Below are 24157 nucleotides of genomic sequence, written 5' to 3'. Positions count from 1 at the left end.
AGTAGTCAGTTTACCTTTTATATTGTAGTTGTGCATATTGAACAGTAATGTGACAAGTAGCTTTTTTAGTTATTCACATATTAAAAGCTATCGTTTAGAATTTGTGGTTACTAGAAATGTTATGTTATCCAAAAATGATCCAAGCAATTTTCCTGGGGGTGCCAGTATAAACTTGCAGGATATTAATATAATGCAGGCTCAGGTCAGTGTGTGAACACCCTCAAGTATTTGCAAAGCTGCATATTAGAAACACTACTTCATTTCAAAGCCAAAGCAGCTGCCCACGAACATGAACCCTAGGCTGTATTTTAAAACAACAGCTGCAAAACTGTAAGATGACAATAAAGAACCCTTAAGCTGTATGGCTGAAACTAGCAGGAAGTTTTATTTTGCTCATTATCAATCCAGAGTGGAAAAACACTGAGCATTGACTTCCACCTAATCTACCGTAAGTTGTAAATAGTAGAGCAAATAACATACATTTAAGTCCCACTAGCTGTACGGGTTGCAGATCATTCAGTTCAATTCAGTTTTATTCATATACAGCCAAACCACAACAGCAGTCGCCTCAAGGGGCTTTATATTGTAAGGTGAAGTAATACAGCTACAATAATCTAAACAAAAAAACACCAGCAATCAGATGACCCCCTATGTGTAAGTGCTTGGAAACAGTGGGAAGGAAAAACTCCCTTTTAACAGGAAGAAACCTTCAGCAGAACCATGCTCAGATAGGGTCAGCTATCTGGCGCCAGGGGTTGAGGGTGAGGAAAGGAAGTCGGGACAAAAGACACAATGTGGAGCCAGATTAGACTGAGCCATGTTGACATTACATGAAATGCATGTAAAGTTACCATCTTTATAAAATGTAGGAAACATGGTTTTAATTGTCCTGCTTTACAACTTTTTAAAAATGGTGCCACAAGCTGTTAATACACATACGTGTGTGTGTGTGTGTGTGTCTATATATAAATGATAATTCAAATCTAAGGAGAAAAGTGTGTTTACTGGGAAGATATATGGAGGAGTCTCGAAAACCCCCTTGAGCTTATTTGTACAGGAAGCTTTCAGTACCCTGTTAGAGCAGCTGGGTGCGCTGTCACATCGGAAACTTTGCCCTGCGGGGTTTGGACCAATCCCGGAGCTGGTCTGTGAGTGTAATCCAGCCCCTGTCCTGCGCTGCCTCTCAGAAAACACACCGACAAGTTGTAGAGAAAGACGATAACACGGAGCCGAGAGGACGAGGAGGGGGAGAGTAAAATGTGAGAATGAGTCGGCAACAAATCCGCACACAGATGGAAGGAATACACGGATAAAGTGATTATCTATCGATTAGCGATCGGATGTCATAGCCGTGTGTAAAATAGAAGAAAGACGAAAAGCGGGAGAAACATGAGCCGGCAGCAGATGGAGTCACAGGGAGTGGTTTTAACGGGTTACCACAGCAACGCGGAACTGTTGCCGCAAACTGGACCGTGTGAGTCCAGCTGTCCGCCAGTACCGGACGCCGAGCACACCGTACACAGGTGGGAGTGTGTGCAGCTGTAATGCCGTCCTTACAGACCATTAAAAGAAGTGTGTGTGAAAGAGGGCAAAGGTCACGTTGATAATGCTATTTTTTCCTCATTTTCTTTTTTGAACTTCAGCTGTGGAAGGAGTGTTAACTGCGTTAACTTGAACTCAGCAGTGGCCCGGTGTACTGCGCTTGCAGGCAGTCCACATTTCTTATTGTTCCCTCTGGCCTAACTCCGCCCTTGGCCTTTGGTTATGCTTTTTCCTAATCAGCAGATAACAAGTTTCACCTTGGTTTTGTTCCGCTGGCCAAGATTTCACACCTAATCCACAGTTCTTCCTTAGCACTGTAGCTTTACGAAAAGTCTTCCCCTACGAAGTGCTAGTTTTATAAGCAGTGAACAGACTCAAATGCAGAAGTATTAAATTAGCTCGTAGTTCATATATCCCATTCCCCTGGTCAGTGTGGTTGGTGACACACTTTTGGGCTGTGGTAAATCCTGTTCACTAGTTTCCATCAGCTTAAACAGAAAAAAATCATGTTATATTACACAGATTGTTCTATTATGAAAATAACAGCTGTAAGGATGTCTTAAAACAAATAATCTATATGGGATAGTCAGTTTTCTGTGATTCAAAACAGAAAATCCCTGACACTTAAAATATAGAGCTGGGTGTAGAGTTATTCTATACTTGGCCTGTGTTGCTGCACTTTAAAGCTTTTGGTTTTTAGTTTAAAACCAGGATAATTCGGAAGTGTCTGAAGACATAATTTAACTGTAACAAAGTATACAGAAACTACTTTTAACTGCTTTCTTATTCACATGGGAGCAACCATACATGTTTGACTTGGCAGATTTTTCTTTTTTTATATATGCCGGATGCCCTTCCTGAGGCAACCCCAAAAGTAACCTCTCTCTTGTTAGGCAAAAAAACACTATGGAGCCATGCAACAGTGGAAATATAAGGCCAGAATGATAATTGTCTGTGATGTCATGTGGTTAGTAAAATGTATGATTGATAAATTACATGTTGGGCTGCCACAAACCTCCAGGGCAGTAGTCAATGTTTCCTACACAGATTTTTCAAATCTAGTACTCGATGTGATCAGTCTCCACCTGAAAAACAACATCTGATTGGGTGTTTTGATGTTCTCTTCATGTAGCAGAATGTAGTCATGCCTTGTCTGGATTTCATAGCTTAACTTTCTGGCTTATTGTTTTATTTAATGGTTTGACGACCTTCATGTCCGCTTGTACAATGAGGAAGAGACTCAGTAATTCAAGAGGTGCTGTCGCTGGGGCAGCGATGAATGAGAACTAAGGTGTTACGGAAACAACTGTATAGCTACTCTTTTATTTATAACGGATCTTGCTGATTCATACAGGCTGAGCTGGATATGAAGTCTGCTCATTTACATCAGCAAACACCTGCCGTCACCAACTGTGGGCTGGTAAAAGTAAACAGCCCCAGCTGGGATTCAAACACACACACCTGTGCGTAGGTGTGTATCTCTGTGCGTGTTCCAGATGGCTTGTCCAGGTAGCTAGAAGAAAAAAGAAAAGCAGCATCACATTACAGGCTGCCTTTGTCTCACCTCCCAAGCAGAGTATGTGTATCCTGTCTAGGTTGACGTGCGGAGGCTTAGTTTTGTAGTCATTGTTTCCCCTCATCAGGAAATGCCAGAGAGACATAATGTGTCAAGTCTCGCATTTGATGTCTTTATTTGTTACATTCAGGCCCTCTAAGCAAGGAAACTTTACACTATTATATCACATTTTCCATTGCCATATATAAACTATGGACTGTATATAAAAGAGGGTTGTAACCAAAGTGATGTCATTATTCTTTTTGGACTACTCTTGAAGCAGTGGCCTTAGCATAGGGGCTAATGCATCATTCTTTTTTTCTTTTCTTTGTTTTTCTTTTTATAAACCATACATGAATGAGAGTCTGGATGTTAATTTAGCAGCTAATGCTAGCTAGCATTAGCTAGGTACATCTATAGATGTACCTAGCTATTAGTGCCCAGACAATGAGCAGTCTTTTTGGACAGGACAGACCCTTCGATCAACAGCACCAGTTCCAGATTCAGTGACTTAAAAAGCTTCAATCCCTTGTACAGTTCTCAGAATCTCAGGAAATATGGGGGTCTGTGGGGACTGACTCGCTCTTGGAGCCTGGCAGCATTTTGAGAAACTGGAATTTTTGGCACTTCACCTTTTGGCTTCGTTTGACTTGGCATAAAACACTACTTCCCAAAGTTTAGCGTGACAAAACAGACAGTTTAGCTCTACAACAGAGCACTACAACAGGAAGTGAAATAAATGAAAGGTTACAAGTAGGGCTGCCACGATTTGTCGACTAGTCACGATTACGTCGACTATCAAAATCGTCGACGACTGATTTAATAGTCGACGCGTCGTTTGAAGCTTTGTAAGATCCCAAAAGACGCAGGAATAAGTAGCAGGATTTAAGAGTGTAATAACGGACTGAAACAGAAGATGGCAGCACTGCATGTACAAGGATGCCAGCTGCCGTTAAACCCCGAAGAAGAAGAAGAAGAAGCAGCTGTGTCCCAGAATTCATAGCGCGGCCCAGCTCAGTTTCCAACAATGGCGGCAGCTAGTTAGTTTTAATATTACTCTTATTATTCTTTCTGGGTCACAAAATAAACGTTTAACATATTTTCAGCCGAGAATGTAGCTGTGTAAACCTCAAATATCGGCTCAGTTTATCAGGACACCACATATTTTCAAAAGCGCTCCGACGTTTTCGGAGACGTCTGTTACCCACTAGCTCGATAGCTAGCCGGGGGCTAGGTCACTAGCGCGGTGAGAACACCGGACTCCCGGCAAATTGTTTTCAAACCCACCGCTGTCTTTCGCTACTCAGGTTAAATATATATGAGTCACTTAGATAAATTAAAAATGTTGTTGTTTGGCTTTTTTTTTTTTTTTAGTATTTTATTTGTTCCTGAGTAAATCGGTTTGTCTGAGATTAAAGTTATAGTTTTTACACAGCTGAATAAACGTCAAGCAGACAGCTGATTATCAGAAGTGTGAGATGCTGGAGAATATACTCCGTTGTCCTGTTATATTTTAGATAGCAAGGAGTTTATTAAACTTCACCGAAACAATCTGCAAATTTCATTAAAATTGAATAAACTATCATCTTGTCTTTATTTTTAGTTAGCACCTTAAAAGCTTAAAGCTGTAAGCTAATGATAGTTATATAAGAGCATATGCTGCTGGTGCAATAAGCTGTAGTTTTACGTCCAGTGGATGATGATCTGATTAGTCGACTAATCGCATAAATAATCGGTGACTAGTCGACTATCAAAATAATCGTTTGTGGCAGCCCTAGTTACAAGGCATCGGGCCAAAATGAATTACAACAACGCAGAGGGTGCAAACACACAGCTGTGTTCTGTATAACACATATCGGTCAGATCAAATCTGGCGCCTGTAAGGATAAACAAATTACAAACAGAAGAGCTGAGGATTAAGGAGATGCAGCTAAAACTGAATACTACAGAAAAACACATGGCAAAGGAGTTAGTAATCAGGAATACTATAACAGACATGGATAGGTCATATATTGTCGATTCATTAGAACTACAAGAAGATGATTTGTTCAACCAGTGGGTCATTGCTGACACCAGCAACTGTGTAAGACGGGGAAACAGAGCTAGGCTCTGTCTTCAGAAAGAGCAGCTGGCATCTGTTGGTCTAAATGGAAATACCACACCCACGTGCACACACGGACAGACACACAAACACTTGTCATCCTCTTCCCTTTTCCTCAGCTGCCCATTGTTCACTTTGTGTTTTGAAGCCTTAAAAATAAGTTTGATTGTCTTCCCCTTCCAAAGTCCAGTTTTGAAACAAGCACTCCTTTAAAATCTTATGTCGTACATTATGGACAATATTTTTTTTTAGGTTGTTTATAAAGGGATATCTTCACATTCAAAGCAAAAGCCACATATAGGTGTTTTTTATCCTATTAAACAAATAAAATTGAAATATGATTAATTATTTTACAAGCAAGCCAGACGTTTTAATTTGGGATAAATCTGCCTGAAGCTTCTCTTTACAGCATGTACAGACACGAGCGTGTTGTCTTTTTGATCTCACTATCAGCAAGAAAGTGAATAAACATTTCCCAATATGTCAAAAGTCAATCCCAATAGATGCAGGAATGCAGCTGTGTGAAAACAAGCCTTGTATCTGACACCAAACATGGGTAAAAATAAAGTGCAAAAGAAAAATGGCTGCTCAAGTCAAAGTACAAGTACATGCTACAGTATTGTTCAGTCAGTGATTTTTGTCCACTTTTAAGTGGTTGCCTGGCAACATGATTGCACATATATCATAATATTAAAGTTTTGTAGATATGTTAGATTTTATCATCAAATTAATATAATACAATGCTTTTTAAGGTGTTAGAGGCACTTGCATAGTAAAAATAAAAGGGTCATTTTAGCCTATTGGTATGTTGTTGCTATGCAATGTGGTGATGTCATAATATATGCGATAGATAAGAACCTTCAAGGACCTAAGATTGTACCTGTGTGCCAAGTTTGGTCACTGAACTCGAGATCGTATAGGAAGGAGTTGGTGGGCAAACATGTAGAGATTTGGTGTTTTATAGTAAGAGTAGAAGATTGTTTTACAAATGCTTTAAAATATTTGCTTCATCTTAATGCTGCAGGCCGAGGCTGTAACTTACTCCATATTTAATATGATCGTGTGTCTTTAACATAATAATAGCTGTTACTTCTTGAATAGATCAGATAGAATTTTAATAAATTGTTAGAAATTGCGAATATAACATCTGCTTTGATTCATTTAAAGCTACATTTACTCCACCAAATCATGTTTTGTGCCACTGGAGTGATTCATAAAGTCACGCTGGTCATGTGTGAAATTGGCTTCCTCAGATCTTGACTCATGTTCACCTCATGTGTGCTGAACTGGCTCTTTGTGTGTGCCACTGTTTTCTTTCTTTCCTGTTTGCAGCTCACAGCATGGGATTGATTTTTATAGGCTGTTTTCAGTCCACGCGCGCACACACGGCCTTGCGCAATCTATCTTTGTCGGCAGCTCTAAGCAGCTGATAAAAGGTGTGGAAAAAGGTACAGAGAACAATTATACACACCATTGCAGCACTCTATATACTTCAAAGATAATATGTATATGTACTGTACGTGTGCCAAAATGAGAATGTGTTTGTTTTGCTAGCAAGGGCAGCTGAGGGCACGCTGCTGAGTCTCTCGGACTGTGTGTGTGTGTGCATAAGCAAGCAAAGTGATGTTGTATGCAAAGCCTTAAACAAATTTCTTTGCATTAATTTGGTGTGTGCTTTGCGACCTTGACTTTAACACTGTAGGAAGACACAAACAGGAGGCAGACCTGAACTTTGGGTTTAACCTGATTGTTACATAGTGATCAACAACCTTAGGTTAATTTTTAACAAGGTCGTAAATACATTTCCATGAATGACATGATTGTATTGTAATGAAAAATGTGGCAGGAGTGTCTTACCCAGTTAGATCGCTGACGATCTGAAGTTCATTTTTGTCAGATTCTGAGTTTGAGTGTCAGATACAATTATTAAAATGCAGGAAAATGCCTAAATGATAACCAGCTTGGCATGATACTCACAGTGTCACTTTAACCTTGCCAATGTTCAGCAAACATGACGTTTGCCACATTTCCACAGGAACTGAGAAATCTACCACAGCAACGCTAACTTCTCAATTATCAAAAGTGTTTCGAACAAACACAAAAGCGCTTAAAACAAAACTGCCAGCTCCAGAGGAACCAGTTTATTCTGAAACCCTATGAAACTGGGAAGTCACAGAGTTTAATAAATGCAAAGTTCAGCTGGGTTTGATGGAAAATTGACCGGGGATCATAAAATCCCTATAAACAGGTTAGGAGAGTCTGTAGGTAATAAGACCTTTGGTACAGATAACTCTCTGGTTTCTGTTTGTCATCCACTTTTAGTCACAATGCTATCGAACAATCACGTTTCAGACACTGACCCCTGGACAGAAATGAAAATGTTGGCCTGGATATCCACTGACTACACTGGAAGTCAGTTTCCCACAGGTCTCCAGAATTTTAAATCTTACTGCATATAACTCATTCAGTACTTGTTTCTACTTTTTAGTCTTTACAAAAACAGTCAGCAATCCAACTAGTCGATATTATTTTCAATACTAAAATTAGCTAATTGCTAGACACTTTGATGCATAATCATACATGTTTTCCATTGTAAATCTAATGTACTGTAAAGAAAAAACAAATGCTGCTTTACGCCTTTTATGAATTTGAACACCGATAAAGTAATGTGCACGTTTTGGTGTGTGTGTTTGTTTGGTCATCTCTGATTTATGAGTTAGTCAAACTGTTCATCCTGAAGCTCTGAATCAACACATGTAAACGATTAACTCATGTGGTGAGCTCATAGCTCTGCCTGCTTTCAGGGTAAACGCATCTTCTGAGGTACATCAGAAAACGCTGATGTCTTTCCTCACAAATGAAAGCATCAAACTTCCTGAACTTTTAAAGGCAACATGGACATGAACTGGGAGATGATTATTATTATTTATTTATTTTTTAAATTAAAACCACAGATGAAGTATAAAGAGAAGTCGGTGGTATCGCACAGAACTTCCAGCTAAATCCTTGTGTTTTTATGGCTTTGTTGTACTCGGTGTTGCAGGAAGTCTGCTGTGGTATGTGGCCATAGCTCAGCACGAACCCTCAGGGTAATACTGGGGTGATAATTCCAAATTAATTAATAAAGAGCATCAGCTTAGTGCCGCTCTGTCTGAAATCCCATTTAGTCCTTGGGACTAACTGATTTTCACTTCCTCCATTTCCTTGGAGATTTGTAGAAAATGGCAGTTTTTTAGTTAAAAGTTATCAGTGCTTATCTTTTGCTTTTGAACACCTGTGTATATGAGTGTGTGAATATGTGCAGAGTTCATGTACGTGTGTTGGTACATTTGCACGTGTTTGCATTTTTTTTGGACGTTCTGCTTATCTTCATTACCTGAAAGTAAATCATATATTTGCACAAAGGGCAACTTTACTTTACACGATTTTCTTCTCCCTCCTTTTCTTTGTTGGCTTTAGCATATGTCAAAGTGAAGTTGTTGTGATTTTATATCATTCTAACATAAAATAAACTTAAATATTAGTTATATAGGAATTTTTTGTTTTGGTATTTTTGCTGTGTTATACTGTATTGAAATTGACCTAATGTCCCATTTATTAGTGACTTAATGCTTTATAAACATATTGTATATACCGACTAAACATGTCATCTCTTACAAACACCTAATAAGTCATTGTTTTGTTATTTGAGAGCTTTATAATGATTCTCAAGCATACATTTGAAATATTAGGTCTATATTGGTGCATGACAGCACCCTTTAATAGAAACGGGAATAACTGTGTTCGGACTCAGGAGCCATACTTGTAGTTTTTTAATTGAGGGGCCTGTTCCAATCAGTTTTATTGTCGTGGTGTCCGATGTTTTAAACAGCCCTGCTAACGGGTGTGCAGCTCTATATTTTTGGGTAAATGAGATGACACTGATAATTTGCAAAAAGATGGATGAATGACAAGATTGTTGAAAGCAGCCTTTCAGCTTGATTGATGTGTGACACTGAAACCACAGACCCTTAAGGAGCTTCACTTGCACTACAAGTGTAGTGGCTTGCTCAATATAACTCTTGTTGCTTAAAGGAAAGAGAGACAAATGTTGTCATGCTTAATCAATCTTATAATTGAAGAAAGCTTTGCTGCTGTTGTTGGCACAGTTTAGAACCCATGCTGATGCTCTGGGACATTTCAATAAGCTGATGTAATAGCGTTTTAACCCTTTTTGCCCTTATTCTTCTCCCGGATGTTGTAATTACACAATATATAGTGACAGAGGTGCTACTAATTATAGTACAGCAGGTGTGAAAACTTTGTGTCTTTATTAGTGGGCACAAGCAGAATAAATACATAAGAAATGTTGCATTCAACATTTAAAATCAGCAAGAAAAAACATAAAAATGAATAGTTTCTATATTGTTAATGTTCAGTTTTAGTGTGTGCTTTCAAATCCAGCAGAAAAATGCACATGTTACAAGAGACCTTGTCAGTGTGATGGGAGCTGAAATTCCAAGGGGGGAAAAAGTGAGTGGCACTCGCTGGGTTTTACTTTTTTACGTCTTTTACTGGAGGAACACCTGTGCCTGTGATATCTGTGTGTACCAGGGGGAAAAAAAAGAATAAACAGTAACTCATCTTTATAACTCATCTTTCTTGTTCCGATTAACTAATTGTATTAACTTAGTACACTGACCTGAACTAGACCTTTGTTATCGTCAATATAAACTCATATTTTTCATGACATTTATTGGTTGCAAGTCCATTTTAGTTGCTAATGTTGTGGTCAAATTTAAAGAAGTTCATAGTAAGCAGTCCTGGAACATCTTAAATCGGTTGCATTTACTGTAGTGAATTACAAAATTGTTAACTGGCCAGCTAGCCAGTATCACATTTATATTATTTTTCCCCATTTTGATGTCAGTCTACCTCTGATCTGTCTGCAGTGATCTATTGTGATGTCATCAGATTATTTGCAACATTTATAAAGCACCAGTCCTCCTCAAGGTGTTTTATATCATAAGGTAAAGACCCCACAAAATTAGAGGGAAAACTGTCACAATCAGACAACCCTTTTAAGACCGAGCACTTGGTGACAATGGGAAGGAAAAACTCCTTTGTTAAGAGGAAGAGACCTCAAGCAGAACCAGGATAAGAGAGAGGCTTTTAGGAGAAACAGAGGACTAAACATATATTATTGGAGCAGGAAGATTTAATGACACACAGTATTGATATTGAAATTCTGTATGTGGAAGGTGAAAAGATATGTTCAGATAAATTGTATACCTAAAGTAATGTACTTAATATGTCAGTAGGATATTTCTAGCAGGTATTATCTATTTACACCATCAACTAACCTAGGCTAAGCCACACTAATATGCCTTGTGATAAACTTTGTTTGCAGTGTTTGTATAGCAAAGGAAAGTCCAAGGTCTGCGAGATGTGCTATTTTTATTCCAAGAAAATGCTGGCATCATTAGCTGACTGATTAGGAAACGACCTTGCTAATAGCTTAACTTAAGTTGGAGCCTTTGACCAGCGTGTCCAGAGTTACTGTATCGCCCTGTTTTCATGTCATTAAAGGTACAGGAAATATCAGTGCATACACACCTGTGTACTTACAGAGCATGTTTCCAACAAGTGCTGGAGGAAGGCATCTGTCACTACTAAGTCCAAAGTACACAGCTACAAGAGAAACCTAGTTGCCCCTTCTTACATCATGACCACTATGATAGCAAGATGATACGTTTTGCTGGCTTGCCATATTATTTCTTTAGTTTATTGGGATCCTCTTTTGCTACTCTGCATCACAGACACTGATATTTCAATGGTACACAAAAAATAAAAATCTTAATAAATCAGCATTTCAAAATAAGCAAAGCAATGCCTTACGCAGCTATATCCAGCTAAGTGTATGAACTCCAATGACTCAATTTTAACTTTTGTCCATTATGTACCTATTTCACGAACCTCTCCCTGCTCTTGTCTGTATGTGTCTCCAGCCGCAAAACAGGCCAGTACACCCTGCAACACAGCCAGAATGGACAACAAGGAGACAGATATGGCACTTCTGCTTCTTCTACCACTGGCAGCACAGAAACCAGCAGCACGGAGCCAATGTCACTGCCCAGTCAAAATTCTGCAATCCAGCATTCCTCCAGCCCCAAGCTTGGATCCAGCCCCAAGACTGGCTCCAGCCACAGCCCCAGGCACAGCCACAATTCCAGGTCGAGACCATCGCCTGCATGTCAGCGCTACAACTCTCAGGTAGCCAGCAGATTTTGTTCACTTTCAGTCTGTTGGGGCAAATACTTCATTTCATTCCTACAAAATTCTGCTGTATAGGATTTTTTTTTTTTGTATTTTACAGCTCTCTGGTAAGATGTACAGTATTTTGAGCCTCTCTTAGTTGCACTGGGAGTGACACAGTACGCAAGCTCTTGGGTTTGCTTTAATTCTTATACACTTTATGAAAAGTGTGTGTGTGTGGTATGTGTGTTATGTGAGAGCAGACAGTTGGCGCAGCCAGTTGCTGCCACCATCTAGACTTGTTGAGACCAGTTGAGAGACCTGTCTACTTCATTATCTCTGTGGATCATATCTGGAAGATCGTTGAAATGAATTATTAATCGCTGAAACGGGGCAGAGAAGCTGAAACTGTGAGCTTAAAACCTCATTTTTCTGCACGTCTGCTCATTTTGAAGGACTCTTTGGACGAGCTGCAGATGGACGACTATTGGAAGGAGGTGGAGAATATTTCATTCTCGGGCGGCGGAGGAGAGAGGGGAGAGGGAGAAGTTCAAGAGGAGGAATTGCAGAAAATTCCTGAAGGTGAGATACACATTAAAGGATGAAGGCAAAATTTGGATCGTAGACTTATTTGGACATATGTGTTGGTCCAGACGCAAACAAATTCTAATCTAAAAGTCTGTTTCTATACTGGAAGAGGAATTCCTCACTGAAAGCTCAGCCTTTTCATTCATCTCTTTATGTAACACTTTGTATGTCTCCCTCAGACCCCGATGTTTATACTCATTTTCTGCTTGTTTGCCGTCATTCGCATCTCTGTTTAAACAGTTTGGAAACACATTAAGTGTCTCGTTTTGAAGTAGTTTCATGTGGGACTTAAGTACCAGCTGTTTATCACACACCGCTGCTGGGCCAGCTCAGACTTGTGGATACTGGCTCTGTGTTGGCTTGCACAGTAGGAATGCACTTCCTGTGCATTTCTTCAGTCAAATTTAGCCTTTAGTGTGTGAAGACTATTGTTTTCTAGCGTAAATGCGCTCTTCCTGTTAGAATATGTAAGCCATTTGTGTATGTGGTCGCTCCTTTCCCTTTCCTGCACCTGTAGATTTGTTTAAGTAACGCCGCATCATCTCAGCAACCAAGTAGGGAATTGCCCATCATCTTCCCTTCTCAGTATTGCTCATTCTGTTTGTCTCTTTCAGAGGGTGAGCAGGAGGAGGCGTGGCTTGCAGAAGCAGGTCTAGCGCGGCTTGTTGATCATTCAATCACAGTGGATCATGATCAGGTAACAATCATATATCTTTTATTGAATTAATAAGAAGTTAGTCCAGGTACAGTTAATCAGTTCCATATTTTCAGGTCAGATCTTAAATAAGCATTTATTCTTTGTCACATTTGAAGCCTTCTTATACAAATAAGCATGTACATGAGAGAAAAAAAGATGGACTAATGTAAAACATTGTGTGAAAACAACAAATAGATTTAAGTTTGTGTTTGATCTTAATCTATGTATTGACAGGAAGAAGACAGTGCAGTTTTCCTTTCCACGCTCACCAGGACTCAGGCGGCAGCCGTAGAACGTCGCGTGGCATCAGTGCAGCAGACCTTAAGGCGACGTAACCGGCAACAACTTCCTGATGTTCGAGATATATTCCGACACCCTGATAAGGTTAGCAGATCAACACTGTGCTTGACACAAACTGCCAGCTCACCAGCCACATTGTAAGGTACACCTTTTTAACTGCTCATTAACACAGATATCTAATCAGCCAATCACGTGTCAGGGACTCAATGCATTTAGATATGTAAACATGCTCAAGACAACCTGCTGAAGTTCAAACTGAGCATCAGAATGGGGAAGAAAGGTGATTTCAGTGACTGTGAATGCTGCACGATTGTTGGAGCCTGGCGTGCTGGTCTGAGTATTTAAGAAACTGCTGATCTCCTGGGATTTTCCTGGAAAACATGATGACTGCTTATTGCATGGTAGCACGCCATGTCACAAAGCTCAAATCATCTCTAACTGATTCATTAAACAGAATGAGTTCATTATACCTAAATTGCCTCCACAGTCAACAGATCTCAATGCAACAGAGCACCTTTGGGGGATGTGATTGAACTGGAGATTCTAGATTCATTATAGATCAACAAATCTGCACCAACCGTGTGACGCTATCATTTCAGTGTGGACAAAATCTCTGAGGAATATTTCCAACACCTTGTTGCATCTGTGCCACAAAATACTTAAAGCATTTTTGAAGGCAAAAAAAAAAAGGGGGGGGGGGGGGGGGTCATACTTGGCTGGTAAATATAATTGACCCAGTATTTTGCAGTCGGTCAAACCCCATTGAGACTCTAGTGCTTTCTTGCTGTGAGTAGCCATTCTAATGCCTGATCACAAAGTTAGAGCAATGGTTGATTTAGCTTAGCCTGGCAAAAGACAGCAAAGTTCTTGCTAGCTTGTACAGAAGAGCAGTAAGTATAATATATATGATTCTTCCTTATTAAATAATTTTGTTTGCATTTATATTATTTATTGGTCAAAGACAGTAGAGAATAGAGAGGAAAGCAGGGGGAGGGTCCAGGCCAGAAACAAGCCCAGCTCCTGGAGCCTTACTCAACCCAGTGAGCTGTAGTGGTAATATAAAGAGCATCTTAAGAGGAAACATCACAAGCTGGTGTGGCATGTGCACAGCCCAAGACCAGGAAGCTCTGAAGTGAGTAATTGAAACTCCTCAGATCATCACTGGCACCTGAGCATATGGATGAGATGAGGAGTCTGCTTAGAGGCCCAAAACAAAACACAACTCCCAACCACACCTTGCTGCCATCTGGACAGTGATGATCCACCTTTTGGCTGTACACTTTTTTACATATGCATAATAAATATAGTTTGGATAACAAGATGTGGTTTTACAGTGGGGTACTTTCTAGGCTACGACTGTATCTTAATTTAGATACTTCAGCTAGTACACTCTCCATGTGGTACACTAAGCACACTGAATTCTTACTAGTGTGATTTGTGAGTTTAACAGGGTAGCGCAGTCTTAAATCAAGCTTAAATCATTGCTGGTAACTTATCTTCAGTCCTGCTGGTGGAAAATCGTTTAGTGTTCCTAATCTTTCTGCTACACAGCCCAAATGACAACTATTGAGGATATTAAATGTTCGATGCAACATTCAACATTTGGATTGTTGTACCATACACCGGGGTCGGCGCCAAAGTAGATAAACTGGATGAACAACCAATTTTGACAGGGTGGAAGCCAACTCTTTTTACTGTTCTTTAAAACACAGCAACAACAAAAGACAAAAAGAGATTAATGCTGCCAACTTTACAACCTAAACAACAAATTAAATTATAAACAACTGATCAGAACTCAACATGCATAACACAAAGTACACTCATAGCGAATTTGTTATGAAGTTTCAAGTGACGTCATACTTTAGAGTTGTTGATTACCATTTTTGGTTGCAAAGCGACACATACAAGGGTCGCAGACTTTTGACTGACTTGCATAGACCTATGCCTCAGTCACGCTGCTATGCATGACTATGTAGATCCTCAAAGCATTGTCAGTGCCCTTTGGAAAAATCATAAGGGAACTGACAATGACATTTATGAGGTTTTGCCTTTTTAGTTAAAATTAACTCGATGTTCATGAAAATAAGCATTTTCAGTGTTCTGTTGTTTCACGTACCACAAAGGAAGTGGTCACAAATTTGTGTTTCACTTCAGTACAGGTCTCGCAGTATTTACTTGCTAGTTCCCTAAAAAAATCCAAAATTTTATGACATCACTGCAAATTCAGTATGGGTTAAAGAGTTGACTGGAGTTATCGTTGATAAATTACAAAAATAAAATGAAATACAGGGATCAAGATTTATAATCAGAAATAAATTTAACAAATAATACGTTTTAAATTTAAATCTGTCTTTAGTCCAAACTGTTTGAACAGTTTGAGCCTCTCATATTTATTTCATGCACACTCACACACAGACTTTGTCCACTAATTAACAGAAAAGATAATGTGTAACAGGGCTTTCTATAAATTTGTGACTTGTTAAACTTGTTGACTGCTGTGTTGTTCACGTCTGTGTGTGTGTGTTGTGCTGTGTGTTGCAGGATGGGGAGCCTCAAAAATCCGAAGAAGGAAGTGAGAATGGACAGAAAGGTGCCCCTTCAACCGGTATGTGCAGCATACTCATGCAGATAAGTGCTTACAATATGAGTCAGTGTCATAAATCACTAACTGAGACCCCCCACCACCACCACCACCACCAAAAAGAAAAAAAAATCTGCCTAACAACACACACACACATTTTTGGGAACTAACACAAGTCCCTGTGTGATATGAGAACATTCAAGAGGAAGTAACAGAGTATAGTCGTGTGACTGTATAATAAGCATAAGTTCTCCACAACAGAGAAGATAAAGCTGCAGAGAATAGGTTTTTTATGAGTGCTGCAGTGACGAATACGCTGCGCTCTTAAACTCCAATAAAACACATCCAGTTGTCTCTTTGTATACACTTGCACTTAGCTATCATAAACATATCTGTACTACCCTACATGTGTGGTCATAAGTTTTATTTCTTCATTGTGTGTGTCTCTAAACAGAAACGGAGACAGAGCTGAATGTTGACGTGGCGTTTTCAGAGCAGGCGCTCAGTTACAGGGACAACCACCAAAGTTTTAAGGTCACCCGGAGCCTTAACTCTCCTGATGACAAACTACCGGTGAGCTGCATTCCTGAGAATTTACACGGACACAAAGGTCATGCGCATATTCACTTCCTTAATGGTGTTTTTTTAATTTTCTTATTGTCTGAACATGTCTGTGCTTGTGCAATAGACAGCGTTGGCGCTTTAGAGTCAAAAGAGGATGCATTGATCATTTACTTTGTCAGGCAAGCATGGCAAAGCTATTTGAAAGTTGTTGCAGGTCAGTAATTACCAGGAAGAGCAGAAGATGGATATGGCAGCACAGAAAAAACTATTTGCACACAGTTGTTGTTGTGTTGGATTGCAGACCCTTATAATCAGATTTTTTTTAGAGTTACAGTTATGTTGGAATTTGTTTGTTTGATCTATATACAGTGTTGGAAGTTGATAAGCATTTCTGTCCTATATATGGTGTTGTCAATTAGCAGATATGGTGTTGGAGCTAAATCTTAGTGACATCTGGTGGCTGGAGCTGGTATAACAGAACAATTCCACTGATCATACAATGTCAGAAAAGGGTTTTTCTGTATCTATCATCATGCAGTTATTTGACTTTTACACTAACTGAATGTAAATACAATAAGAAGTCAATTTAGCTTTATTTTTCCTCCCTAGAACTTTAAGCTTCTCCCAGATAAAACGGGTCAGACGCGAATAGGAGACCTGTCTCCTCTGGATATGAAAAAGGTAAAATGATGTAACACAGTGATCTGTGTATCTATGCCTACAAGACAAGTGTTTGATGAGCTGTCTCCACATTCACTTACTGTTTAGTATCATCATTGTGTTTATCTGTGTCTGTGTGTAATGTTCTGTCAGGTGCATAGACTGGTGCTTGTGGAGATGACTGCTCTGTTTGACACTTCTGGGATAGACCTCAAGCCAGCCAAGGCCCTGAAAGTGAAGACTAAAGGTTAAACACACACACACACACACACACACACACACACACACACACACACACACACACACACACACACACACACACACGATGGCCCCCACAGCCTAAATAGAAATGTCTCATTACACAAATCACACAGTCAGATACAACAGATAAATACATTTACACACATACAAACAGAAAGCTAAGGTATGTGTGCCTGTATGGTATCTGTGCTTGTGTGCGGTGCAGTGCTTTTGTTTTACTCACTATTTGTTTGTGTTTGCAGAAAGTGGATTGTTTGGGGTTCCTCTTACCACTTTATTGGATCAGGACCAGAGACGGGTTCCTGGAACCAAAGTGCCATTGATACTGCAGAAGGTGAGTGCACTGACATTCACATATTGTAATCCAGTGGTTCCCAAACTTTTTTTGCTAGGCCCCCCTTTGTTTTACAAGAACAATGTTCGCCCCAAAGTGCAAAATGGGTTCAAAAACATAAACAACTGTGGGATGCTGTTTGTTCATGATTTGGACAGGGGGAATAAATCGTGGCAGGATCAGCCTGATATTATTTGTATCCCACTGTAACCTTACTGTATAAAGAGCAAAATTTCAGGAGTAGTTAGTCATTATAAGAAGTGTTTGTGAACTAAAAATCAAGAATGTGGGATTCTTTTTTTCTGTGATTTGGAGAGCCCAGTGCATGCTCCAGACGCAGTGAAAACCAGTTCTGCAGGGGAGACCTCCTTGGCACTTGTGCAGGTGAAGCCAAAGGGAAGATATGCTTCACCATATTTTCTAGTCTTTGGCTTGGAAGGAAGTTGGTTTGGAAACATATTTGGCGATGCTTCATCTCCTGCTTTGCGTTTGTGTGGAAGCCCCGTCAAAAACCTGTCCATTACGCTAGCAGTGTCCAAACGTTTTGTTCCCCCCCCCCCCCCCCCCCGCAATGACTCTGCGCCCCACCTAGGGGGCAGGTCCCACACTTTGGGAACCTCTGTTGTAATCGTAGTTTGTTCTTTTGCATGTGTGTGTATTTAAGCATATTTCCAAACCTCAAAATTTACACTCAACTCATTGGCTTTATGTTTGTTTTAATGGTGTTTTTAAATGACATTTTCTTTCTCTCATCATAAGATCATCAGTCATATCGAGGAGGAAGGATTACACACAGAGGGCCTTCTTCGGATCCCTGGAGTAGCTACTAGAGTCAAGGTTAGTTCAAGTATTTAGCTGACCACCCCTCCCACAGAGACAATGTAAAATCTCAGGTTCATAATAACGCCAAGCATAATAAAATCAAGCATCAACTTCCAGAGCATATATATTCCCTACTCCGTCTCCAACCACACTGTCATTCATCTTAAGCAGTGTCCACACTGGGGGAAAAAAAAAACACTTCACCCATCATTCATCACTTTGAAGCTGACAGCTCAGAACCTGCAGACAGTCCAGGTTCTGGTTGCCTAAGAAACCCTGTAATATATTTACTATTAGGTCATATGTCAGTTATTGGTTTCCTGGTAGGCGCTTCAGTCGCTCACCTGGAAGTTGAGAAGTTTACCTTGGGCCACCATCGGTTATTTCGCCCATGGTCACTTGAATTGACCAAATGTTCTTCACTGTCACTTCCAGTGGGAACGCAGCTTAAAACTGAGCTTTTCCTTCCCGTGACATCACCTCTTTCTCTATTTGAAATGTGAAAGTAATAGTGTTGTTGATTGTACTTGAAGTTGATAAAGGCTCTCTGTCTGTCCCAACTCCAGTTCCTGTGCCAGGATCTTGAGTCCTCCTTCTATGATGGGACATTTTCGTGGCAACAGATGAAACAGCACGATGCTGCTAGCCTTTTGAAGCTGTTTATCAGGGAGCTACCCCATCCACTACTGACCGTGGAGTACCTCAATGCATTTATTGCTGTTAACAGTATGTTTCCTGTTTACGACAAGTGCTTCATACACACATAGTGAGGCAACAAAGTGTCACACTCATGCTGTGTATATTTGTGTGCGTTCACAGATCTCCCCACAAAGAAGCAGCAGCTACAGGCTTTAAACCTGCTCGTCCTTTTGCTACCTGAAGCCAATCGAGACACTTTGAAGGTAAATTTGGCTTTATGGTCATCACATTTCTGTTCCCTATATTATTCCTTTATGGCGCGTGATTATTTTTGTAGTGAAATAAAAAATTGTGTTTGCAGGCACTGGTGGAGTTTTTCCAGCGTGTCATTAAAAATCAGGCCAAGAATAAAATGACCCTGAACAATGTCTCTGTCGTCATGGCGCCCAACATCTTCATGTTTAAAGGCTTTCGGTCCAAGGTTACAGAACAACAGGAGTTCTCCATGGCAACCAGCACGGCCAACATTGTCCGTCTGCTGATCAGATATCAAAATCTCCTGTGGACTGTAAGAAAAAAAATCTTAGCATTAAAGCTGTGCATGTGTGGCATTTTTGTGTGGTTAAACTAGTTACTCACTAACCACCATTATTTTTTGGTTTTAATGGAGTATATCTCTGTGATGTGCCTGTCTTATCCAGATCCCCAAGTTCATTATGAATCAGGTCAGGCACCAAAATATGGAAAGTCAGAGGAAGCAAAAAGAGAGAGCCGTACGGAAGCTGCTGAAGAAGATAGCCATTGAAAGACCGTCTGAGAAAACTATCCCTGAGGTAAGAGTTTGAATTTCCTGGCTTCACTGAGATACGTTTTTTAATATCCTATTAGAAATCTATAAATTATAAACACACTGTATTATGTAATACAATGAAATCAGAGGACTAGAGTCATTAACCCGGTGGCCGTGTACATCTTGTTTATCAGAAGACCACCTGTAAACTACTGGTAAAGGTGTCAAAGCAGACAAAGGGTTTCTTTGCATAAGGACGATGTATGACAGATTTAGGAAAAAAGCACACAAGTCAGTCTGTCTATGATGGCTACAGATTTTACTGTATTTTCAGTCTGAGAAATGGTGACATCTAGTGTTATTGTATAAAAGTACAATGAAGATCATGATAACTGAATTTTTAAATCATTTATACAGGAGCCGTTGTGCAGCTCACACAATCCTCCTGATTAGATGTCGGCCTCTTTTCCTCACGGGTGTCTGACAAGAGCGATTGGTTAATCAGCAATTGAAGGGATTCTAGGCAGTTCTTTCTTTTGTGCAGTCTTGTGTTAAAACGAATCTGTTCCTCTTGACAGATTCTTAGTGGATGAATAACTTTAGTGATGTGAACCTAAACCTTGACTGTAGTTTATTAAACAGAGGAGCCACAATTTTTTTTTAAGTCCACATTCTTGAGCTGTCATTAGTCCAGGTTTTAAGTAAGTACCTGGGTTATTTAGAAGAGTGATTTAGATTACCTTATTTTATTCAACTGTTTACATCTAATGCAATTGACAGTCTGTTTCTCTTCTCTGACTCTGTGTACAAGCAGGAGACCTCACAGGGGATTATCCGAGTCCACGCACCACAGTTCAGTAAAATTTCTATGGCACTTCAACTTACCGAAGACTTGCAGGCTTGTGATGTGTTAACACGCTTCCTGAGCCAGGACAGGTAACATGAATATTAAAAACACAAACAGAGAAGCTCTCACATGCCCGCATGTCCTCTGACTACGTCTCTCATCTCTCTCATCCTTCCAGCTCGTTGGCAGTAAAAACAGATGATTTGTGTCTCTATGAGATCGGCGGAAACATCAGTGAGTTCTGCTCCCATAAAACTACATGTGTAAACTAAAAACATACACTACAATATTAATTTCCTTGCTCATAAAAAACTTCTATGGCACAAATATGCATTTTAAGTCGTGACAGTACATGCTGTCAATGTGTTTAATGTTTCTCTCTGTCTGCTCTTCTTCTTGTCGTCTTCAAAGAGGAAAGATGCCTAGATGGGGAAACGTATATGAAAGACCTCTACCAGGTGAATCCTACAGCAGAGTGGGTCATCAGAGCTATGCAGCGATGAGTTCATCAGGTCCTGCTTCATGCTGGACCTCTCTAAATTGCCACCACTGTGTCCTGAAAGAATATCCGCTGCCTTGTTGTCTGTGGTTCTGGATGCACTTGGAGTTTTCATATGTAGCATAGATATAGATACTTTTAACTGATCCTCAAATTTGCCACAAAATGCACATTTTCTAATGGAAGAACTCATCAAAGCAGATTTTATGTTATGTGGAAATACGTGTCCTTTTTAGTTTATTGCACAACTTAAATTCCCATACTTTTTTCTCAATGGGGGAAAAAAGGAAAATTATTATTATTATTAACAGGAGATTATAGAGATTAATAGTTTGGTGCAGAAAAATAATATTGATTAAATCATAAATCAGTCATGAATAAATACTGGTCCATTTTTGTGGGCTAATTATGATTTTTTTTTTTTTAATCTGTTTATATGTCTATTAAAAGTCCTAAAAATGATGTGTACAGCCACATTATTAAATAGCATTAAATCTGAGCATTTCACCAGGAAGGATGCTTTGGAGGTTTGGGTCTCTGAAGCTGAAAGGTAGGTGCTGTAAAGCAGTGGTTTATTTTTTAGCGTAGAAGAAAACTGATCAAAAACAGTGGATGTGTGAGTGTTTTACCCTACTCTACAATGTGAACAAGCACATGTGTACGTCATACACATGCAGTACTGTGTGTGTCAAGTTCACTTTAAGTATTGCTTTAAAGGGATAGACTGCTGACTGGATGATACATTTGCACGTGCTGGGCTCCAAACATATCTGTTCATTTGTTGTTTTATTCATTTTTGGCTCAGTACCATCCACAGTGTGGACATGAGTTGATATATTCTACTTTGGCAAAACATGCATTTAGACAGGAATAGAAAAAAATCCCCATTTTATGTTGGGTTTTTTTGGCATCTATTTGTGTTTCTCTCAGTTTTCAACAAAGGTCTTATCAGATTTAGTGCAGTTTCTCACAGTTTCAGCAGCCTGTGGAGGATTGTGTCTGCACTATAGAGCCACTTCTTTTATGTATAGCTAGGGAGTATTAAAAAAAAAAATGATTTTGGGTTTATTTTGAATGATTTTGATTTATTTATTTTTTTGAATATCTTGTTTTTTTTTCTGCCTTGTATTGTTGTTTACTGTGATTTTTTTCAGATAACTGTTTTTGTGTAACTGCCTCTGAAATGACCACTAAAACTGCCTGTAAATAAACATGCAGTTATTAATTACCACATCTGTTGGTATGAGTGCTCATGTATCCGAATGACTTAAAAGTTCTTGTACACTGGAAAAACTGTCGCAGTCCTGTATCTCTCCAATTTTCAAATGAGAAGTTAGTTTCCCACCACGTTGTACTGACCTACTTAGAGTAACAGTGAGGTTAGAAATAATGAGGTCCAACAGCTTGGATGTAAAGGGCTTGAGTCAGAGCTCTTGGCAGTTTTTACAGAAAGATTGAATTAGTGTACAGGTTTTCTGTGAGTCAGATTCAGGGCACCAGATGCAAACAGACCACACTTTGTAGCAGAATATAATATCCATAAGAATTTACACAGTGCTTTTGAATTTTAAACTAATATTCTAAAGCTGCTGACACCTTTATTATGTACCAGTACTACAGATTCCAGGCCTTGTATTCTTCACCTGAGCCTGTAAGCTTCATGAAACTTATTGATCAACCAGAAAGTTAAAGGCTACTTTTGACGTCTCCCTTGTCACAAGGGGTCACCACAGCAGGTAGTTCCACATGTTTGATTTAGAAGAGTTTTTACCCCAGATGCCCTGCAAAGAGGATTTGTTTCTCTAGCTGGAATTGAACCAAAAACCTTTTGTTTGTAAATGTGCTCGATTTAGTTCAGTGTTATTTATGTAGTGCCAAATCACAAAAACAGTTACCTCATGGCACTTTATATTGTAAAGATTGTAAAATAATGGAGAGAAATTTTCAGCAATCAGACTCTCCTGTGAGCAAGCACTTTGCTGACTGTGGGAAGGAAAAACTTCCTTTTACAGGAAGAGACCTCCAGCAGAACCAGGCTCATTTGCGGCGACCAGTTGGGTGTGAGGGGAGGGAGACGGCACAAAAGACACTGTGGAAGAGAGACAGAATAATTATCAAATGCAAAGTGATGTATAAACACACCGTGAGTGAAAAAGGTAAGTGAAGAAGAAATACAGTGCATCATTGGAAGCTCCCAGCTGCCTACCTTTTGCAGGACATGTGGGACTAATAAAGGTTTATCTTATCTAACTAAGGGAAGGTCACCTGATCCGGCCCTAACTATATGCTTAATCAAAAAGAAAAGTTTTAAGCCTAATCTTAAAAGTAGAGATAGTGTCTGTCTGGGAGCTGGTTCCAAAATAGAGGAGCCTGAAAGCTGAAGGTTCTCCCTCCCATTCTACTTTCAAACAGAACCAGAAGTAAGCCACCAGTCTGAAAGCACAGAGGGTGATATGGAACTATGAGGTCTTTAAGATAAGATGGAGCCAGGTTATTCAAGACCTTGTATGTGAGGGGACAAATTTTAAATTCAATTCTTGATTTTACCGGGGAGCCAGAGAAAAAAGTCAGTGTGGGAGAAATATTCTAAGGAGACGTGTAGGAGAAATATGTTGTCTCTTTCTAATCCTTGTCAGTACTCTTGTAATGAATTACAATCCAGCCTAGATGTAATGAACGCATAAACAAGTTTTTCAGCGTCACATTGAGGAAGGATGTTCTTTTGAAACTTGCATAATGGCAGTTGATATGTGATAAGAGTTTTAAACCACTACACTATGAACGAAATATTAAAGCACAAATGCCAGTGCTTTACAGAAAGAAACCCACTAAAGTAACTAACCAGTATTTATGACGCAAGCTCCAAAAACAGCAGTTGCAAAGTGATTTAAAGAAAATAATCAAAGATAATGGCAAATGTAAAAGCAGGTTAAAAGAAAGCTAAATTTGCAAGGGATTTAAGACACTGAAAAAAACTTTGCACAATTATTAAAATGGAATAACGAGCAGCACAAACACAGGACTGATCGGATTAAAAAACATTGATATAACTAAGAAGAAACAAGTAATACATTAATAAAAGACTTGATATTATCATATCACAGAAAGCACTTCTTATTGAATACAAACAAAAGCCAGAAAAT

At 39.5% G+C, this 24157-nt stretch overlaps 1 protein-coding gene across 1 annotated transcript; it reads left to right on the top strand.

Annotated features, from left to right (window-relative positions):
- The first annotated feature begins 1203 nt into the window (after positions 1 to 1203).
- Positions 1204 to 22239, top strand: arhgap18 (Rho GTPase activating protein 18). The gene is made up of 18 exons (XM_085372624.1): positions 1204 to 1523; positions 11186 to 11450; positions 11888 to 12014; positions 12635 to 12717; positions 12952 to 13101; positions 15559 to 15622; positions 16053 to 16171; positions 16772 to 16843; positions 16976 to 17069; positions 17326 to 17417; positions 18177 to 18254; positions 18806 to 18965; positions 19059 to 19141; positions 19240 to 19446; positions 19580 to 19711; positions 20483 to 20604; positions 20694 to 20749; positions 20927 to 22239. The coding sequence occupies exons 1-18, from the start codon at positions 1390 to 1392 to the stop codon at positions 21016 to 21018; spliced, it is 2130 nt and encodes a 709-aa protein (XP_085228750.1). The 5' UTR covers positions 1204 to 1389; the 3' UTR covers positions 21019 to 22239.
- The last annotated feature ends 1918 nt before the right edge of the window (positions 22240 to 24157 follow it).

Source organism: Diplotaxodon limnothrissa, linkage group LG15, assembly GCF_057381915.1.
Source record: "Diplotaxodon limnothrissa isolate DT_005_m linkage group LG15, D_limnothrissa_male_GT1.1, whole genome shotgun sequence".
NCBI lineage: Eukaryota > Metazoa > Chordata > Actinopteri > Cichliformes > Cichlidae > Diplotaxodon > Diplotaxodon limnothrissa.
Note: the sequence above shows the minus strand (reverse complement) of the source record. Positions and strands in the feature narration are given on the sequence as shown.

Coding starts and splice junctions, on each gene's coding strand:
- arhgap18 (XM_085372624.1), top strand. CDS start 1,390: ATGAGCCGGCAGCAGATGGAGTCACAGGGAGTGGTTTTAACGGGTTAC. Junction 12,718..12,951: donor TCACAGTGGATCATGATCAG/GTAACAATCATA, acceptor ATGTATTGACAG/GAAGAAGACAGTGCAGTTTT. Junction 18,966..19,058: donor TGCATTTATTGCTGTTAACA/GTATGTTTCCTG, acceptor GTGCGTTCACAG/ATCTCCCCACAAAGAAGCAG.